This window comes from Myotis nattereri, assembly GCF_964212035.1.
Source record: "Myotis nattereri genome assembly, chromosome: 3".
Taxonomy (NCBI): domain Eukaryota; kingdom Metazoa; phylum Chordata; class Mammalia; order Chiroptera; family Vespertilionidae; genus Myotis; species Myotis nattereri.
This window is the reverse complement of record NC_138077.1, coordinates 203,640,993-203,660,155: the sequence shown is the minus strand read 5'-3', so window position 1 is coordinate 203,660,155 and position 19,163 is coordinate 203,640,993. Positions and strand designations below refer to the sequence as shown.

Here is a 19,163-nt window from a genome sequence, read left to right as displayed (position 1 = left end):
ACAGCAGAAATGTACATGCTTATGAAGAACTTCAGTGAAATATTAGAATTTGTGTGTTTAGAAAATGTATTTCAATTTCTTGAAGATACCCAAAGAATTCTGGCAACGGTACATCAGTTTATAAAATAAAAATTTAGTTTTCATTTGTTATTTAACTGTCTTCTCATTGGTAAATTTATACTTCAGCAAAACAATGCTAAAATTTTTTAAATGATCCATTTTATGGTTCAACCTTTATATACACTATTACCTTAAATATTTAACACACTATTGGTCCAGATTTAAATATTCAGAACTATAGAAAGAAAGCATGCGGAAACAAACTTAATTTTAAACACTGTTGTGAAGCAAAGATTACCATTGACAAGGACAGGACCAAGACCCTCAAGTATCACCACTGTCTGAAGGGCTGAAAGAGGTGGGGCTTACACATCCTATCTTTTCTCACTCTTAGCAAAAGAGATTAGCATTATGCCCTGGCTGGTTTGGCCCAGTGGGCAGAGTGTCGGCCTGGGGACTGAAGGGTCCCAGGTTCAATTCCAGTCAAGGGCACATGCCTGGGTTGCCAGCTCGGTCCCCAGTAGGGGGCGTGCAGAAAGCAGCTGATCAATGATTCTCATCATTGATGTTTCAATCTCTCTCTCCCTCTTTCTTCCTCTCTGTAATCAATTAAAAAAATAAAACAAAAAGATTAGCATTGTGCTCAAATCAGATCATATAAAAGACAGCACGAGGTTTACAGATGAACTACTGACTAGGGCCTAAGGCACAACTGTCTTGCTCTGGGCTGAATATCGACCTCATTAGAGTTGTCAGTAGCCTCTTAGAATTAATTACTTGCTTACTTGGCGTTATACTGAACTATTTATTAATTAAAATACATCAAGGTAACAAACTAGGCAAAAGAGTAACTTTGTCTGCTTTACTGACTGATTTTGATCAGTCACTAGAAATTAATGGACTACAATCACAGCCTACCCAGGCCGAGTAGCTCAGTTAGTTAGAGCAGTGGTTCTCAACCTTGGCTGCACATTAGAATCACCTGGGAATCTTTTTAAAATCCGGATTTCTGGGCCTCATCCTCCGGAAATTCTGTTTCTTTGTTACTAATGTTGTGGCCCCACCCCATAACAAAGAAACAGAATTTCCAGAGGATGAGGCCCAGAAATCAGGATTTTAAAAAGATTCCCAGGGGATTCTAATGTGCAGCCAAAGTTGAGAACCACGGAGTTAGAGCATCATCCTGATGCATCCAGGTTGTGAGTTAGATCCTGGTTCAGGGCACATACAAGAATCAATCAATGAATGCATAAATAAGTGGAATAACAAATCAATGTTTCTCTCTCTCTCTTTCGCTCTCTAAAAATCAATAAAAAATTTAAATGTTAAAAAAAATTGAAAGAATCAAATATATTTCCTTCCCTTGAATTTTAGCCATTTATTTATTTATTTATTGGTTTCAGAGAGAGGAAGGGAGAGGGAGAGAGATAGAAGCAATGATGAAATGGGATCACTGACTGGCTGCTTCTTGCATGTCCGCTACTGGGAATCTGGGGATCGAGCCCACGACCCAGGCAACTGCCCTGACCTGGAATGGAACTGTGACCTCCTGGTTCATAGATCGATGCTCAACCACCAAGCTACACAGGCTGGGCGAGTATTAGCCATTTTTTACATAAATGATAAATATAGAGAAAAAAGGAAAGTGATTTTGAACCTTGACAATGTTTATAAAGAACTACAACCATGCCTGGCATGGAACACTTGAAAGCAAGTCCCCTCTATTTGGCTGGTTGGGATGTGATCTACTGGCAACACTCAGAAATGAACCCATCCCATCCCACTGACCTTTCTCTTCCTGGATACCATCTCCCCTCATGTAGTCACTACAGGTACTTGGACATAAGTATAGCGCCTGCCGAAGCTCCAAGTTGAGAAACCAGACTTGAAGAAATGTGTTGACGTAACAAGTAGCTCCAAGGTTAGTGAGGCCCACAAATGAGTTCTACAAAAACAGAAAATTTATAACTAAAAAAAGTTACAGGACGCGTTATTTTTTCAATTTCAGATTACAATTTTGTTAAAACTGTCTCAGCCAACGTGGTAGAACCACCTTCAGCCTCTCGGCCAAGCGTGGGGCATCGTTTTGCTGAATAAATTACAAACTCTCAATGGCTTCCTTTTCACAAGTTACCAGAAATCAACAATGGTTTCTGACCAGAGGCACAAAACATAGGACACCATGTGAAATCACTTAAAAATGATGGCTCACCTTTTTTCTCCTCTCACAATTGGGATCATCAATGTTATGAAAACTATTTTCATCTATTTCTCCTAACCAAATATGCTCACCAATCCCAACCAAGCAATTTGGATTTCCTTTGCAGTTTCGTCTATGAAGAAAAAAAAAGTTTAATTTTAAAATACTATAGCTCCAGGATAAGAAACACTCAAATTAAAACTATAATGATATACCATTTTTTTAAAAAAAATCTATTATCTATAAGATTAGCATAACTGAGAAAGTATTCCACCACTCCGTTTGTGAGTCTGTGGAAAACAGAACTAATTCACTACTAAAGGGAATACAAACTGGTAGGACTCTTACAGAGAAGAATTTTGTAGTCTCTTAACAAATCTGCACTTACAGCTAACCATTTCCTCTCTAAGAATTCACCCTGAAGATACAACTCCTTCAGTGCAAAAACACAGGCACGAGGTTTTTCCTTACAGCACTGTTTACAACTGCAAACTGCTGGAAACAAACCAAATGGCCAAACAGGGGATGTGGTACACACACATAAAAGAGTACTATGCAACCGACAAACAAAAAAAAAAGCAGGAAGAAGATCTCTATGAACTAAGGTGGAGTAATTCCTAGGATATATTAGTAAGTGAAAAAAGCAAAGTGCAAAAGAGTAGCTACAGTATGCTAGTGTGTGTGTGTGTGTGTGTGTGTGTGTGTGTGTGTGTGTGTGTGTGTAAGCAATAAGAAACACAAGGACAGCCCTGCTAGCGTGGCTCAGTGTTTGAGCGTTGACCTATGAATCAGGAGGTCACTATTCAATTCTTAGTCAGGGCACATGCCCAAGCTGTGGGCTTGATCCCATGTAGGAGGCAGCCAATCAATGTGCAGGAGGCAGCTGATCAATGATTCTCTCATCACTGATGTTTCTACCTCTCCCTCTCCCTTTCCCTCTGAAATCAATAAAAATACATTAAAAAGAAAAGAAAAAAGAAAGAGAAAGCAGAGGCTAATGAAATTGGTTACCTATTAGGATAAGGGTAAAAAAAAGGAGAGGTGTGACACTTTTCTGAATATACTGTTTCATACACAGTTGAATTCTGGGGCCATGTGAGTGTGTCTGTCTCTCTCTCTCTCTCTCTCTCTCTCTCTCTTTCACACACACACACACACACACACACACACACACACACACAATCAATAAGGATGGGGAGAACCCTAAATTCAACACAAACATATTTCAACTAAGTAACATCCACATTGAAGGATGGGGGGACTAACCCCAGCAACCTGAACAGTGGTCAGCAATCTCATTTAGCAGTGTCCTCAGGCTGAAGTAAAGACAAAAGGAATAAATTACAAACTCTCAATGGCTTCCTTTTCACAGAGACAGGGATTAACAATTCTGAAACAATTTTCTATATTTTCTACAACTCAACAAAAAGTAAATATACTGGAGACAAAGGGAACCAAATTTTGGAGAGGAAAGCTAGGGTGGTGGAAGGCTAAACTCATGGGTCTTAATATAGGAGGCAGAATAAGGTTGCCAGGTAAAATACAGGGCAGTACTTATTTGAGCATACCTAGCAACCAGATCTTGATGCCTAAATATTCCCCACTCGACGAATCCAGGGCTCCTTGGAGAAATGGCTGTTGTTAAGGCTGGGCATGGAAAACACAAGATAAACACGGAATATCTTGCCATGCCCAAAAAGTAAAGATGCAGTCAAAGAGTGATGGGGGCATGTAAAAATGACAGTTTCAAAGGGGCTGTAGTGGCCAGATTTGGAACAATTTGATCCAACAAAATAAGTAACAATAGGATTATGACTACTGAAGAAAGCAGGTATCGATACTGAGATGGATGGGAAATCTCTAGAGAACAAGGCCCACTTACAAAGTAAAAGGAAGGGTGGAATTAGGAAATTGCCATTTGGCATCCATCAGATTAATTACAGAATCAGGCAGCAATCATCAAGGATGCTAGTATAGGCAAGTTTGAGAAGGAACAGACAGTAGCTCAGCACAAACTGTTTAATAATTACAAAAGGAAAAATAGTAGCTTTGAGTGGAGAAACCTGGCAGATACCACTTTAACCAAGTGATCAAAGTTAAGGTAACCAGTATGTGGGGGGGGAGGGGGGGCAGCCACAAGCTGGGCTGACGGCGAGCACAGCAGTGGTGGCGGGAGCCTCTCCCACCTCTGCGGCAGCGCATGTCCAACTGCGGCTTAGGCGGCTCCCTAAGCCGGCTCCCTGTTGGTCAGACATCCCCCGAGGGCTCCCAGGCTGCCAGAGCGATGTCTGACTGGGGATAGCCCCTGGGGAGCGGGCCTAAGCTGGCAGGTGGACATCCCCCGAGGGGTCCCGGACTGTGAGAGGACGCAGGCTGGGGCAGGGGATCTGGAGTGATTACTCAGATCCCGCCACCCTCCCACCCCCACCCCCCAGTGCACAAATTCCATGCACCGGGCCTCTAGAGTGTGTGTGTATCTACACTAATAAAAGGGAAACATGCAAATTGGTGTCACTCTGCTATGCCCACTAGCCAATCAGGATGAATATGCAATTAACCCAACAAAATTGGCAGTTAATTTGCACATGCAGGCGCAGAGCGAAGACTGAAGACTAAAGACAAAAGATGACGGAAGAGGCTTGGCTTCTCCCCTGTGGCCGGAGCGAAGGCCTGGGTCCCGGGTGCCGGAGGAAAACCAGTGCCGGCAGCCAGGGGAAGGAAGGCCTATTGCACGAATCTCTTCATGCAACGGGCCTCTAGTGTATATATAAAAGAGCAACACCAACCAAACCCAAGTTGAGGAACTTTACACAGTAAGTGTCACATACTTTTCTAAAGTGTAGTGTCACAAAATACTAAGAAAGACTGAGTAATCACTCCAGATCAAAGGACACCAATGAGGCACTGCAACATGAGCTTGGATTTTCTTCTGTTATGAAGGACGTCATTAGGTCGATATGTGTGAACATCTCAGGTTATCCACTCAAGCTTTACTGGTAGCAGTGAAAAACTGGAAGTATTATAAATGGCCATCAACAGAAAACTGATAAAAATAAATAATATAACCAAATGGAAACTACTGTAGGCAGGGAATAAAGGCAAACTTTTTAATGTAATGATATGTAACAATTATCATTAGTTGAAAAAAGGCACAAAACAGTGTTTAAAAATGGATATGAGCCCAGCCAGTGTGGTTCAGTGGTTGACATGATCCCCAGCAGGGGGCAGGAGGCAGTCCTCTCTGAAATCAATAAAAATATACTTTTTTAAAAAAGAAAAATGGGCCGAAACCGGTTTGTCTCAATGGACAGAGCGTCAGCTTGCGGACTGAAAGGTCCCAAGTTCGATTCCGGTCAAGGGCATGTACCTGGGTTGTGGGCACATCCCCAGTAGGAGATGTGCAGGAGGCAGCTGATCGATGTTTCTCTCTCATCGATGTTTCTAACTCTATCTCTCTCCCTTCCTCTCTGTAAAAAATCAATAAAATATATTTAAAAAAGAAAAAAAAGAAAAATGGGTGTGATAGGCCTGTTTGTTTAGATAAAGGTAAACACCCTATAAAAAGGACACCACCATCTCTGAACAGTTCACCATGTACTTGCCTGCTGCAAATTAGAAGTAAAAGGCTATGGATGCTTCCCCATGCTTTTTTACCTCTCAGACTTAGAACTAGGGAGTCTGCCACATATTCCAGAAATAACTGTTTAAGGGTCCACTTAAATATACTGTCTTCCTGGCTTTAAAAAATCAAAATGAAAACAAGTTTGGTCAATGTAAGAGCAGTTTTTTGTCAGGTTTACATGTCAAAGCCGGGTGGAAAACAACTTACTGAAGAAATAAAAGTAGGGCTGATTCACTGAGGGAGGTTAAGTCCTTCCCTTGGACTAATTTGAACTTCTGTTAATCAAATATACCATTAAGAAAGTTAAACGCAACCAGCCGGAGTGGCTCTAGTTGAACGTCAACCTATAAACCAGGAGGTCACGGTTCGATTCCGGGTTAGGGCACATGCCTGGGTTGCAGGCTCAATCCCGGGTATAGGGCATGCAGGAGGCAGACGATCAATAATTCTCATCATTGATGTTTCTATCTCTCTTTCCCTCTCCTTTCCTCTCTGAAATCAATTCTTTTTAAATTTTGTTTTAAAAAAAAGTTAAAAAGCAAGACTAGAAGATATCTGCAATACAATATATTCAACAAACACTTAATCAAAATAAACTCCTACAAATCAATAAGATAGCCCTAGCAGGTGTGGCTCAGTTAGTTGAGCCATCATCCCGTGCACCAAAAGGTCACCAGTTCAATTCCTGGTCAGGGCACATCCTGGGGTTTTGGGTTCTATCCCAGTTGGATGGGTACAGGAGGCAAGTGATCAATGTTTGTCTCTCACATCATGTCTCTCTCTCTCTTTCTCTCCCCCCCGGCCCCCACAAAACTCAATTAAAAACCTTTTTTAAAAAATCAGTAAGATAATCAAAAAGACAAAAATGGGTAAGAGATTTAAATAAGCACCTCACTAGAGGATACAAAATAGTTGAATATGAAAGAGGTCAATTTCATTGACCATCAGAAAAATGCATGTTAAAACCACAAAAGACCGAAACCGGTTTGGCTCGGTGGATAGAGTGTCGGCCTGCGGACTGAAAGGTCCCAGGTTCGATTCCGGTCAAGGGCATGTACCTGGGTTGCGGGCACATCCCCAGTGGGAGATGTGCAGGAGGCAGCTGATTGATGTTTCTCTCTCATCGATGTTTCTAACTATCTCTCTCCCTTCCTCTCTGTAAAAAATCAATAAAATATATTTAAAAAAAAAAGAAGTAAAAAAAAAAAAAAAAGAAAAACCCACAAAAGGATACCATGACACATACATCATTAATGGCTAAAATGAAAATGATTATACCAACTACTGGTGAGGATTTGTAGCAAATGAACTTGCACATACTGTTCATGAGAATAGAATGTGGTACAATAACTTTGAAAAACAGTATGGCATTACCTGCTAAAGCTACATAAACACTTATGTTCCAGCAATTCCTCTCTTATCAAAAATGTATATACAGCAGGCAAAGATATATATAAGAATTTTCATTGCAGCTTTATTCATAATAGCCAAATACTGAAAAGACTTTAAATGGACCATCCCCAGAAGAAGAAAGTATATAGTAACAATGGAATACTGTACAGCTCTAACAATAAACATACTTCTGCTACCCACAACGGGGGATGAATCTCACAATGCTGAGCACAAGCCACACACAGAAGGCGCTACAATGTATACAATGTATACTTAATTGTATACATTGTATTAAATGTATACAATGTATACTTAATTGTATACAAAGTTCAAAATTGGCAAAATCTGTTCTATCCAAAATAAGGGTAGTGGTTGCTTGTGGGGAGGTGTAGCTCAGTGGTTGAGTCAACCTATGAATCAGGAAGTCATGGCTGATTCCTGGTCAGGGCACATGCCCAGTAAGGGGTGTACAGGAGGCAGCCGATTAATGATTCTTTCATCATTGATGCTTCTATCTCTCCTCCCTTCTTCTTTGAAAATCAATAAAAATATTAAGAGAATCAACCAATGAATGCATAAATAACAATAAATCCATGTCTCTCACTTTCAAAATCAATAAATCAAATTTCTTTACAAAAAAAGTTTAAGAATGAGGTCTAGTAGTCTTCAAGGCATTTTTAGAATGGCATGACAAGCCCTGGCCGGTGTGGCTCAGTGGATAGAGCGTCAGCCTGCGGACTCAAGGGTCCCAGGTTCCAGTCCGGTCAAAGGCATGTACCTTGGTTGCGGACATATCCCCAGTAGGGGGTGTGCAGGAGGCAGCTGATCGATGTTTCTCTCTCACTGATGTTTCTAACTCTCTATCCCTCACCCTTCCTCTCTGTAAAAAACCAATAAAATATATTTTTTAAAAAATACCTGAATAAAAGAACTAATCAAAATAAGGCTTATTTTAAAAAAATAAAATAAAATAAAAAAATAAAATAAAATGGCATGACAGGACTTTATAGATTCCATCCCATTTCTTTAAAGTTTTAATTTTATAAGTCATGTACTACTATTCCTCTAATGAGAACTAGATAAGTCCAGACTTTGAAAATTCATATCAAAATATGTATATAAAACTAAAAAGTACACAAAAATAAAAATAAATTCATATCAAAATTTTAACTGTCACCAAAAAGAGCAAATTAACATGACACCTATCAGATCAAAAAGTGTGATTAACATATCGTGTTGGTGATGGTAGGAGGAAACAAGACATTCTTACACATTGACAGAGGAATGGAAGGTAGAACCTTCATTCTGAAGGGCACTTTAATAAGGTGGATCACAATGAAAAAATGCACAATGCTTACCCACCGATTTTACCACAAAGAATTTACTTGACTATTATGCTCACTGTTAGGAAACAAGTCTAGTTTCAAGAATGAAGACACAATATTTGCAGAATTCTGTGGGTACAAAATTTAGTATAGATTGCTTTCCTCCTGTGATTGTAGTTTCAGAAACATCAATAATGGTCCTGATTCATCTAGTCTTTGAATGTGGTTTAACACCTCTGCAGCTCTGGCACCTCATAACAAAGTGTGTAAAGTATTAAAAAACAAAACAAAACTGATAAAACCTTTAATATAATTTTTTAATCTCTTCTTGCTAAGAATCAAGAAATGCTTAATCGCCGAAACCGGTTTGGCTCAGTGGATAGAGCGTCGACCTGCGGACTGAAAGGTCCCAGGTTCGATTCCGGTCTAGGGCATGTACCTGGGTTGCGGGCATATCCCCAGTGGGAGATGTGCAGGAGGCAGCTGATCGATGTTTCTCTCTCATCAATGTTTCTAACTATCTCTCTCCCTTCCTCTCTGTAAAAAAAAAATCAATAAAAAAAATATATATATATATTAAAAAAAGAAAGAAAGAAAGAAAGAAATGCTTAATCAAAAGGAAAAAGTGAACCTGGCCAATGTAGCTCAGTTGGTTGGGAGTTGTCCCGTGAATTGAAAAGTTGTGGGTTTGATTCTGGGTAAGGGCACATGCCTGGGGTTTTGGGCTTAATCCTGGGTAGGGTGCATGCAGGAGGCAGCCAATGGATGTTCTGTTCTCATATCAATGTTTCTCTCCCCCTCTTCCTCCCCCTCTAAAAATCATCTTGGCTTGTGTGCCTGTTGCCAAGTGGTTAGAGCGTCGGCCCACACAACTGAGTCTCAACTAAGATCTCAGGTACATCGATGTTTTTCTTTCTCTCTCTCTCTCTTTCTTTCTTTTTTCTTTTTTTTTTTTAAAAAAATATATATTTTATTGATTTTTTACAGAGAGGAAGGGAGAGAGATAGAGAGCTAGAAACATCAATCAGCTGCCTCCTGCACATCTCCTACTGGGGATATGCCCGCAACCCAGGTACATGCCCTTGACTGGAATCGAACCTGGGACCTTTCAGTCCACAGGCCGAAGCTCTATCCACTGAGCCAAACCGGTTTCGGCTCTCTCTCTCTCTTTCTTCCTCCCTCCTTCCCTCCCTCCCTCACACTCTCTCTGAAAAGCAATGGGAAAAACATCCTCAGGTGAGGATTTACAAACAAAATTAATAACAATTAAAAATCTATATATATATAAAAGGCTAATATGCAAAGTGTCCCCTCGGGAGTTCGACCTGGAATTCGATTGCTCGCTATGATGTGTGCTGACCACAGGGCTGGGGGCGGGGGGGCGGGGGGTGTGGGGGGGAACAGGGAGCACAGAACAAAGGAAGGCCCCGATCGGCCCTGATCGCTGGCCAAGCCTAGAGAACCTACCTGTGCACAACTTTTGTGCACCAGGCCTCTAGTATTTCAATAAAGCCCGAGCTGGTTTGGCCCAGTGGCTAGAGCATCGGCCTGTGGACTGAAAAGTCCCAGGTTCAATTCCGGTCAAGGGCACATGCCCAGGTTGTGGGCTCAATCCCCAGTGTGGGGTGTGCTATTTTTTAAAAATATTTTAATAAAAAAGTTATTAGAAAAACTGGACTGCATCAAAATTAAAGCTTTTATACTGCAAATGATTACCATCAAGAAAATGAAAAACGCACAGAATGGAAGAAAATATTTGCAGATAAGGGACATGTATCCAATCTATAAGTGTAATAAGCTAATCAGACCAGACAGCCAGACAGCCAGACGACCTTCCAGATGAAGCCAGGGTTGTGAGGGTCAAGGCCATGGCTGTGAGGACCAAGGCCGTGGCTGCAAGGGCCAAACCCTTTGCACCAATTTCGTGCATCAGGCCTCTAGTCCTATATAATAAAAGCTTAATATGCTAAGTGTCTGGTCGCCCGTTCAACAAATCAAACCATAATATGCTAATGACCCCTGACCGGTTTGGATAGAGTGTCAGCCTGTGGACTCAAGGGTCCCAGGTTCGATTCCAGTCAAGGGCATGTACCTTGGTTGCGGGCACATACCCAGTAGGGAGTGTGCAGGAGGCAGCTGATCGATGTTTCTCTCTCATCGATGTTTCTGACTCTCTCTATCCCTCTCCCTTCCTCTCTGTAAAAAAAAAAAAAAAAAAATCAATAAAATATATTTTAAAAAAAAAAAGAATGAAAAAATATGCTAATGATATGCTAAGGCTACTCAACCACTTGCTATGATGTGGACTGACCACCAGGGGGCAGACGCTCTGACCTATAGGTTAGCTTGCTACTGTGGTCTGGCCAATTGGGACTGAGTGGGATGGGCCGGACACACCCTGGAGCCCTCCCGTGGCCCCTCCCCAGCTGGCCAGCCTCCCACATTCCTCCTGGGCCCTTATGGTGCACTGGTGGGGTCCCTTGGCCTGGTCTGTGCCTTCTTACAATCCAGGACTCCTTGGGGGATGTCAGAGAGCTGGTTTCAATCTCACAGGCTAGGCTGAGAGACCCCACTGGTGCACAAATTTGTGCACCGGGCTTCTAAAATATAGATAGATAAATATACAGATAGATAGATATAACTCTTGAGGAGGGTTGGGGAGGTTCAGGGTGGAGGAGGTCAATGGGGAGAAAAAGGAGGGCATTTGTAATACTTTCAACAATAAAGATAATTTTTTAAAAAAAGAACTCTCTTACAACTCATAATAAAAGACAAATAATACAATTTTAAAATGGGCAAAGCACTTCAATAGACATTTCTCCAAAGATATGTGAATTAGCCAAAAAGCACAGATACTCAACATTATTAGTCATCAAAGAAATGCAAATCAAAATCATTTCACGTTCACTAGTGGCTATAGAAAAAGTGACAAACCAAAGAAAAGACAAATATCTGCTGTAAAGATGGAGAAATTGGAATCCTCATACTTTGTATATAAAGTAGTGTAGCCACTTTGAAAAATAATTTGCCCATAATGTCCACGCAGAAACCTACTATACACAAATGTGCACAGTAGCATTATTCATAGTAGCTAGAAAGTAGAATGACTCAAATGTCCATCAATTGATGAATAAATATATATAAAATGTAGTAGGTGCATACATAAAATGGAGCAAAAAAAAAAAAAGAAGAAATCAAGCCCTGGCAGTTGTGTTCAGTGGTTAGAGCGCCGGCCCGCCCACCAAAGGGTCTTAGGTTTGATTCTGGTCAAGGGAGCGTACCTTGTTGCAGGGTCAACCCCCTGGGTCAGGGCACATGCAGGAGGCAACCAATCGATGTGTCTCTCTCACACTGATGTTTTTCCTCCCTCCCTCCCTTCTACTCTCTCTTAAGATTAATAGAATAAAAATATCCTTGAGTGAGGATTTAAAAAAAAAAAAATGAAAATAGCCAAGGAGCACATGAAAAGATGCTCAATACATTAGTCATTAGGAAAATCAAAACCACAATGAAATGCCATTTAAAAAAGAAAACACAGAAAGTAACAAATGTTGGCAAGGTTAATGGGAAATTGGAACCCTTTTACATTGTTGGTGGGAATGTAAAAGAGCAGAGCAGCTATGGAAAACAGTGTAGCAGTTCCTCAACAAATTAAACATAATTACCACATGATCCAGCAATCCCACTCCTAGCTATATCTCCAAAAGAACTGAAAGCAGGTAGTCTAACAAAAACCTGTGCACAAATGTTCACAGCAACACTACTCGCAATAGCCAAAGAGTGGAAATTACCAAAATGTCAATCAGTTTAACCATGTGAGGTGATGAATGTTAATTATCTTGATCTTAGTAACTCATACCAAAATACACACACACACACACACACACACACTTTATATATATAAAATTATACACACACACAAAGTCAGCACCATTCATTGTAATGAATGAAGTGTGTACACTTCAAATGTAATACAATTATTTGTCAATTATTCCTCAATAAAGTTTGGGGAGGGCAATTTTTTTTTTAAATCCTCACCTGAGGATATTTTTTTCATTGCTTTTACAGAGTAAAAGGGAGGGGACCACAGATTAGTTACATATGCCCCACCCAGGGGCAGGGAGGCATGTGCCCTCTAATCACTGAGCCCTCCAGCCAAGGGAGGGAGGGAGTGAGGGAGGGAGGGGTTTTTTTTTAAGTCCATCAGGTGATGAATAGATAAATGAAAATGGCCTATCCAAACAATGGAATATTACTCAGCCATAAAAAGGAATAAGCACTGATATGTGCTACCACATGGATGACTCTTGAAAACATTATAAAAAGTGAAAATCAGGACCCCCCCCCCCGCCCCTAAAAAGGCCACACATTTTATAAGTCCATTTTATAAAATATCCAGAATAGAGAAATCCAGAGACAATAGTGGTTGCTAGGGGGTAAAGGGAGGGAAATGGGAAGTGAACTTAATGGATATGAAGTTTCTTTTTTAGGGTGATGGAAAACAAGTACTAGAACAAGACAATGGTGATGTCTGTACAACACTGTAAAGGTTGTACAAACTGAACTGGGTACTTTAAAATGATAAATTCTGCTTTTTATACAATTTCTTAGAAATACTGATACATGCTTCAACATGGATGATCCTTGAAAATATTATACTAAATTAAAGAAGCCAGTCACAAAAGTCCAAATATTGTATGATTCCATTTACATGAAATGTCCAAAGTAGTAAATGTAGCGGCAGAAAATAGATCAGTGATTGCCTGGAGCTTGGGAATCAGGGAATACAGGGGAGGGCTGAGTGCCAATCTAACGGGCTTCTTTTAGGGGGGCCTAAATGTTTTAAAATCAGATTGTGGTGATGGCTGAATAACCCTGTGAATATACAAACAAGAAACACTGGACTCGGCATTTCAAAGTGAATCTTCTATGTGAATTATATCTCAATGTTGTTTTAAAAAAGGGCAGAAACTGCTTGGATGTAAAGTTTGCAACCGCAGCTTAAAACTCATCTTCTCGATGACACCCACGTTATACTGATCTCAGCCAATTCCTACCCCTTGACTTCCGTTAAAAGCAGAACTACGTGAAAGCACTTACATTTTTTGGTTACGCTGGAGCCTAATTACGTTGAGAGGACGGCTGAGCTTAATAAATTCCATTACACACGCACTTCTGGTCACCCCAGCACTTACTGTTGGCGTCAGATTTGCCCTCCCGCGAGCCCGACGCCCAGGGCTGGGAATGACTCCGTTGCCTTAGAGAAGTTCCCCGACTTCTCAACGGGACTGCAAGCTCCAAGGCTGAGACCTTGACTCCCATTCCTTCCGGATCCCGCCACAGAATGCAGAAACCAGAAAAAAGCCTTGACTAAGCGCCTGCTGAAAGGCGGCTACTGAGCATGCCCGGCGTGGCCAAGTCAATTCAACAACATTCCGGAACAAAAACTATAGTTCCCGCGTTAAAAGGTGGAAAAACAGAGGAGACGGGCGCAAAGCCTACGGACTCGATCTAAAAAGAAAGGCAAGGCTCAAAGGCTCACAGAAGTGAAGGACGAAACTTACACAACTCAAACACCATACTTGGTCGAGAGATGTAGTCTGGAAGACCCCCCAAAAAGGGGGGGGGGCTAAAAAAATACTAGATTAGCGAGAGGAGGGAGGTCAACAGGAGGATGAAGGGCACCGATGACGTTTCTCCAAAGCAACCCTACCCAAAAGTAATACCAAGATGATCGATTCTACAGCGTCAACACGAACGTAGGATGCACTGCAACGAGGGAGGCTCACTTCGAAGTAGTTCCCTTTTGCAAACAAAAAGCCGAGCCGTGGCCAAGCTATCCAACCAAGGCTGGCTAAGCTCTCGGCTCCTGCCTTTACCCATCTCCCCCGCCATCTTCTAGCTAAGAACCCAGAACCCTTCCTACAGGGCTCTCAGCAGCATCACCGCCGTGCAGAGCCCGGGAAGGCTGCGCTTCCCAGGGCGCCCAGACGGCGGAAGGGAGGAAGCCTCCACCTTGCTCCTCTCCGCTTCTGCTGGATGCACGCGATGGGCCGCCGTCTTCCTTCCCCCAACCCGACCCCCAGCCCTATTTTCCAAGGTCCGACGCGATGAGGGGCGCGAGCCCGGTGCACGGGCCTCACCTGCACACGCCGCGGATGCAAGGCTCCAGCCAGATGCGGTAGGCGGTCTCGATGTGCTCCTGCGACACCTCCTCGGGCCGCACCGTCTCCGCCCAGCGCCAGGCGGCCTTCTCCAGCTGCAGCCGCGGGGCCATGGCCTTGGCCGGAGGAGCGCCTCCGGAGTCGGGCTGCCGCTGCCGCCTCCGCAGCCGCCCCACTGAGCTCCGCCACCTGCCAGCGATGAAGACCAGACGCTCCCTCAGCCAGCTGGCCAGTCAATCACCTGCGCGCGCCACGGCCGCCGCGCCCGCCCGCGCCCGCCCGCACGACCGGCCGCAAAGCACCGCCGCCGACACCCGACACCATCCCCCCGCCCCTCACTCCCGCGGACGTTGAAAAGTACTCCCCACCCGGATGGGCGCATGCGCGTTCCCAGCAGCCTTTGCGCCTCCCGCGCCTCTGAGCAGACGGGCGGAGGAGAGGCAAGTGGTTGTCAGGGAGAGTTCTGCCGCGTCCTCTTCAGCACTGCTGGGGAAGCAGCGTCCCAGCCCCTGTGCAGGGAAGCGCCCTGCGTACCACTACGTTAACAAGTCGGCGCCGCGAGGGCAAAAGGCTGCCTATTCTTGCCGTCTGGTCCTTCCCCTTTAACCGCGAAGGAATCACGCGAGAGGCTACTCAACGCACACCATAGGTCCGCTGAACTGTGGGGTGGGGTCTGAAACCGGGTCACCAAAGAAACCAGGCTCTGCTCTCTAAGATTTAACTTGAACCTGGACCCGTTCCGACTCCTTTTCCGAGCCCTCCTGACGTCACGGGACGTTCTGGGCCTTTTCCTGAACTAGAACCGGACTACGGATCCCGGCGTGCATTGCGCGCTGCCACTCATTGTATTCGAGGCATACTGGGATTTGTAGTCGTGGAGCGAAGGCTTGATGTGCCCGGGGTATTGCAGAGGCGCACGCGGGGGCGGGGTTTTCCTGGCCGGGAGGGTCACCTTTACAGCACCTGACCCTCTTCACTACTGTTGTCTGGATAAGATAACGTCCTGCTTCTTTCTTGAAGCGCTTCTCTAGCTCCAGGGTTTAAAAACAGTTCATTTTTTAAACTTCTGCCCCAGGATATAAAGAGCCTTATCAGAATGTTTTGCAAACTAAAGGGCAGTGCTAGTGTGAGGATTTTGAGAACATTACATTTGAATGAGAACTCTATGGGGTCTAAGCACTAATTTCTGATTTTGACTGGATTACATTCAGACATTCCCTGAAGGCGTGATGAAAATAAGACCTGTCCCCTGCCACTGGAGGTGGGTAAGGTGAGAGGGGTAAAAATACAAGGTCCTCTTCCCAGGTTCGGAAGGTTTGGAGTATTTGGGACAGTGGTTCTCAACCTTCCTAATGCCGCGACCCTTTAATACAGTTCCTCATATTGCGGTGACCCTCAACCATAAAATTATTTCGTTGCTACTTCATAACTGTAATGTTGCTACTGTTATGAATCGTCATGTAAATATCTGCTATGCAGGATGGTCTTAGGCGACCCCTGTGAAAGGGTCATTTGACCCCCAAAGGGGTGGCGACCCACAGGTTGAGAACCGATGACTTGGGAGAAGTGTTCCCAGAAGAGGTAACTCTTAAACTCATCCTTAAATGATGAGTAGAATTTAGCCAGGTAGAAGTAAAACTCCTTTTCAGATAAAGGGAACAGCAAGGAGCAAAGGCACAGAAGAGAGAAATTTCCTGGTGTGAGGCCACAAATGCTGAGACTTGGAGAGTTGAGAACTAAGGCTTGAGAGGCAGGCCAAGACTGTCTTTATCTGAAGGACTCAGATTTAAAGCTGGTGAATGATATGAGGAAGATATACATTTTTGTGTAGCTTCCTCCCGCTGGATCAACGTTATGAAGTAATACAGGCTCTATATAATGGGCAGTGTCATAGGTATAGAGTAAGAAGAAAATTTTGAAAGATATTTAGGACATGTAATTGATACAATTTGATGATGTTGGTCTAATCAATGTCTGTTAACTGTCTTATTTGACCTTGAAGTCTGGGTCATGACCCTTTCCTTGGTGCTTAGAGATTCCTGTCATCTATTGCCTCACTTAGCACATGATGAAACAATATTAAATTCCTTGTACTGTCAGTGTTATATGCCAGTTTTTAACCTGGGTAACTAAATGAATAGTTTCTACCGTTAAAAAGAAATAGCAGAGTGGTTCAGTGGTTGAGCGATGACCTATAAACCAGGAGGTCACGGTTCAATTCCTAGTCAGAGCACATACCCAGGTTGCAGGCTCAGTCCCTGGGGGGGGGGGGGGGGGGGGGTGAGGCAGCCTATCAATGATTCTGTCTCTCCCTCTCCCTTCCTCTCTGAAATCAATAAAAATGTATTTTTTTTTAAGAAAAAGAAACAACACACCCAAGATGGAGTCACTTTGGTAAGCCCCACCAACACTTAACACAGGCATACCTTGTTTTATTACACTTTCCTTTTTTGTTGCTATCCTCACCCGAGGATATTTTTTAATTGATTTTTTGGGAGAGTAGAAGGGAGAGGGAAAGACTGAAAGAAGCACATCAATTGGTTGCCTCCTGCACGATCCCCCCCCCCCCCCCATCCAGGGCCTCAGGCTGCCGGGAGGAGCCTGCAACCAAGGTATGTGCCCTTGATCAGAATCAAACCCAGGACCCTTTAGTCTGCAGGCCGATGCTCTATTGACTGAGCCAAACAGGCTAGGCCTGCAGCCATGGGCAAACTACAGCCCACAGGCCAGATCCGCCCTTTGAAATGAATAAAACTAAAAAAAACAAAAGACCGTACCCTTTTATGTAATGATGTTTACTTTGAATTTATATTAGTTCACACAAACACTCCATCCATGCTTTTGTTCCGGCCCTCAGGTCCAGTTTAAGAACCCATTGTGGCCCTCCAGTCAGAAAGTTTGCCCACCCCTGGGCTAGGGTGAGCTTTGCTCTATTGCACTTCCCAGATGTTGCATTTTTTATAAATTGAAGGCAAGACCCTCCAGCAAAAAGATTACAACTAACTTTATTGCAGTGATCTGGAACTGAACCCTCAATATCTCCAAGATATGTCTGTACTTGCAGTTTCAGCCTCGTCCAGGAATGGAATTTTTTTTTTTTAATTGATCTTAGAGAGAAGCGGGGAGGGAGGGAGAGATGTGACAGAAACTTCAATCAGTTGCCTTCCGCATGCACCCCTATGGGGAATTAAATGGGCCACACCTGCCAGGGCTGGGAATGGAATATTAAACCAGTCAGTCTGGAATTAGCTGGTCAACCCTAGGGGGATTAGCTGTTCAAACCCCCTACCTTTCCCCTAGTTGCCTGAATTAATCCACTGAACTTCCTTGTCCCACCCTCTTTCTGCCTATGCTGGCTTACCATTGTGTTTCACTTTATCCCACTTCCCAAAGGTTGAATTTTCTTACAGATTGAAGGCAAGGACCTCCACTGTGGTAATCTTGGAACCAAACCTGTACTGTCTCTGAGGTATGCCTGTAAAACCTACCATTTTGTGCAACTGTTCAGAGCTCCCCTCTAGTTGTTAGGTGAGAGGCTGCCGGATTCATAAATGGTTTTCTAATGACAATTAGATCTTCAGATCAGCTCAATTGAATTTTGTTTTTTAACAATACCAAGTGAGGTAGATACTACAGCAAGGCCTTAGATCAGCCGTGGGCAAACTACGGCCCGCGGGCCAGATCCGGCCCGTTTGAAATGAATAAAACTTAAAAAAAAGAAAAAAGACCGTACCCTTTTATGTAATGTTTGCTTTGAATTTATATTAGTTCACACAAACACTCCATCCATGCTTTTGTTCTGGCCCTCCGGTCCAGTTTAAGAACCCATTGTGGCCCTCGAGTCAAAAAGTTTGCCCACCCCTGCCCTAGATGGTTTGGCTCAGTGGATAGAGCATCAGCCTGCGGACTAAAGGGTACTGGGTTCAATTCTGGTCAAGAACACATGCCCGGGTTGTGGGCTCGATCCCCAGTGTGAGGTGTACAGGAGGCAGTCAATCAGTGATTCTCATCATTGATGTTTCTATCTCTCCCTCTCCCTTCTCTGAAATCAATAAAAATATATATTTTTTAAATACAGTCGTTTCCAAACATTTAAAAAAAATGACAGAAGGTGCAGGTTTAGAAGGTAGAGGATGATTTCAATTTTTAATATATTGAATTTAACCCAATCTATCAAATGTTTGCATTTCTATATGAAATCAGTATTTTTACTATGTTAATGAAATATTCTACCTTCTCTTTTTCACACCGCCCTTTGGAAATCTGGTGTGTGTTTTACACTTACAGGTCATCTCAATTCAGACTCCCCACATTCAAGTGCTCAATAGCCACATGGTGAGTAGCTACAGTAGAGGACAGTACAGGTCTATACTCTGTTGACTTCCTCATCTATTCACTGT

The 19,163-nt window shown here is 43.2% G+C and overlaps 1 protein-coding gene across 3 annotated transcripts in view; it reads right to left on the bottom strand.

Annotated features, from left to right (window-relative positions):
- USP48 (ubiquitin specific peptidase 48) overlaps positions 1-15,093 on the bottom strand; it is a gene marked incomplete at its 3' end in the record, with an annotated part of 68,284 nt that extends 53,191 nt beyond the window's left edge. For all 3 annotated transcript variants that reach the window (XM_081085665.1, XM_081085666.1, XM_081085664.1), the window contains exons 1-3: positions 14,743-15,093; positions 2,273-2,393; positions 1,849-2,005 (exon numbers count right to left, since the gene is read on the bottom strand). In XM_081085665.1, coding sequence (XP_080941791.1) covers positions 1,849-2,005; positions 2,273-2,393; positions 14,743-14,876 — 412 coding nt within the window. In that variant the 5' untranslated portion in view covers positions 14,877-15,093. The remainder of the gene's footprint in view (positions 1-1,848; positions 2,006-2,272; positions 2,394-14,742) is intronic.
- Positions 15,094-19,163: the final 4,070 nt, after the last annotated feature.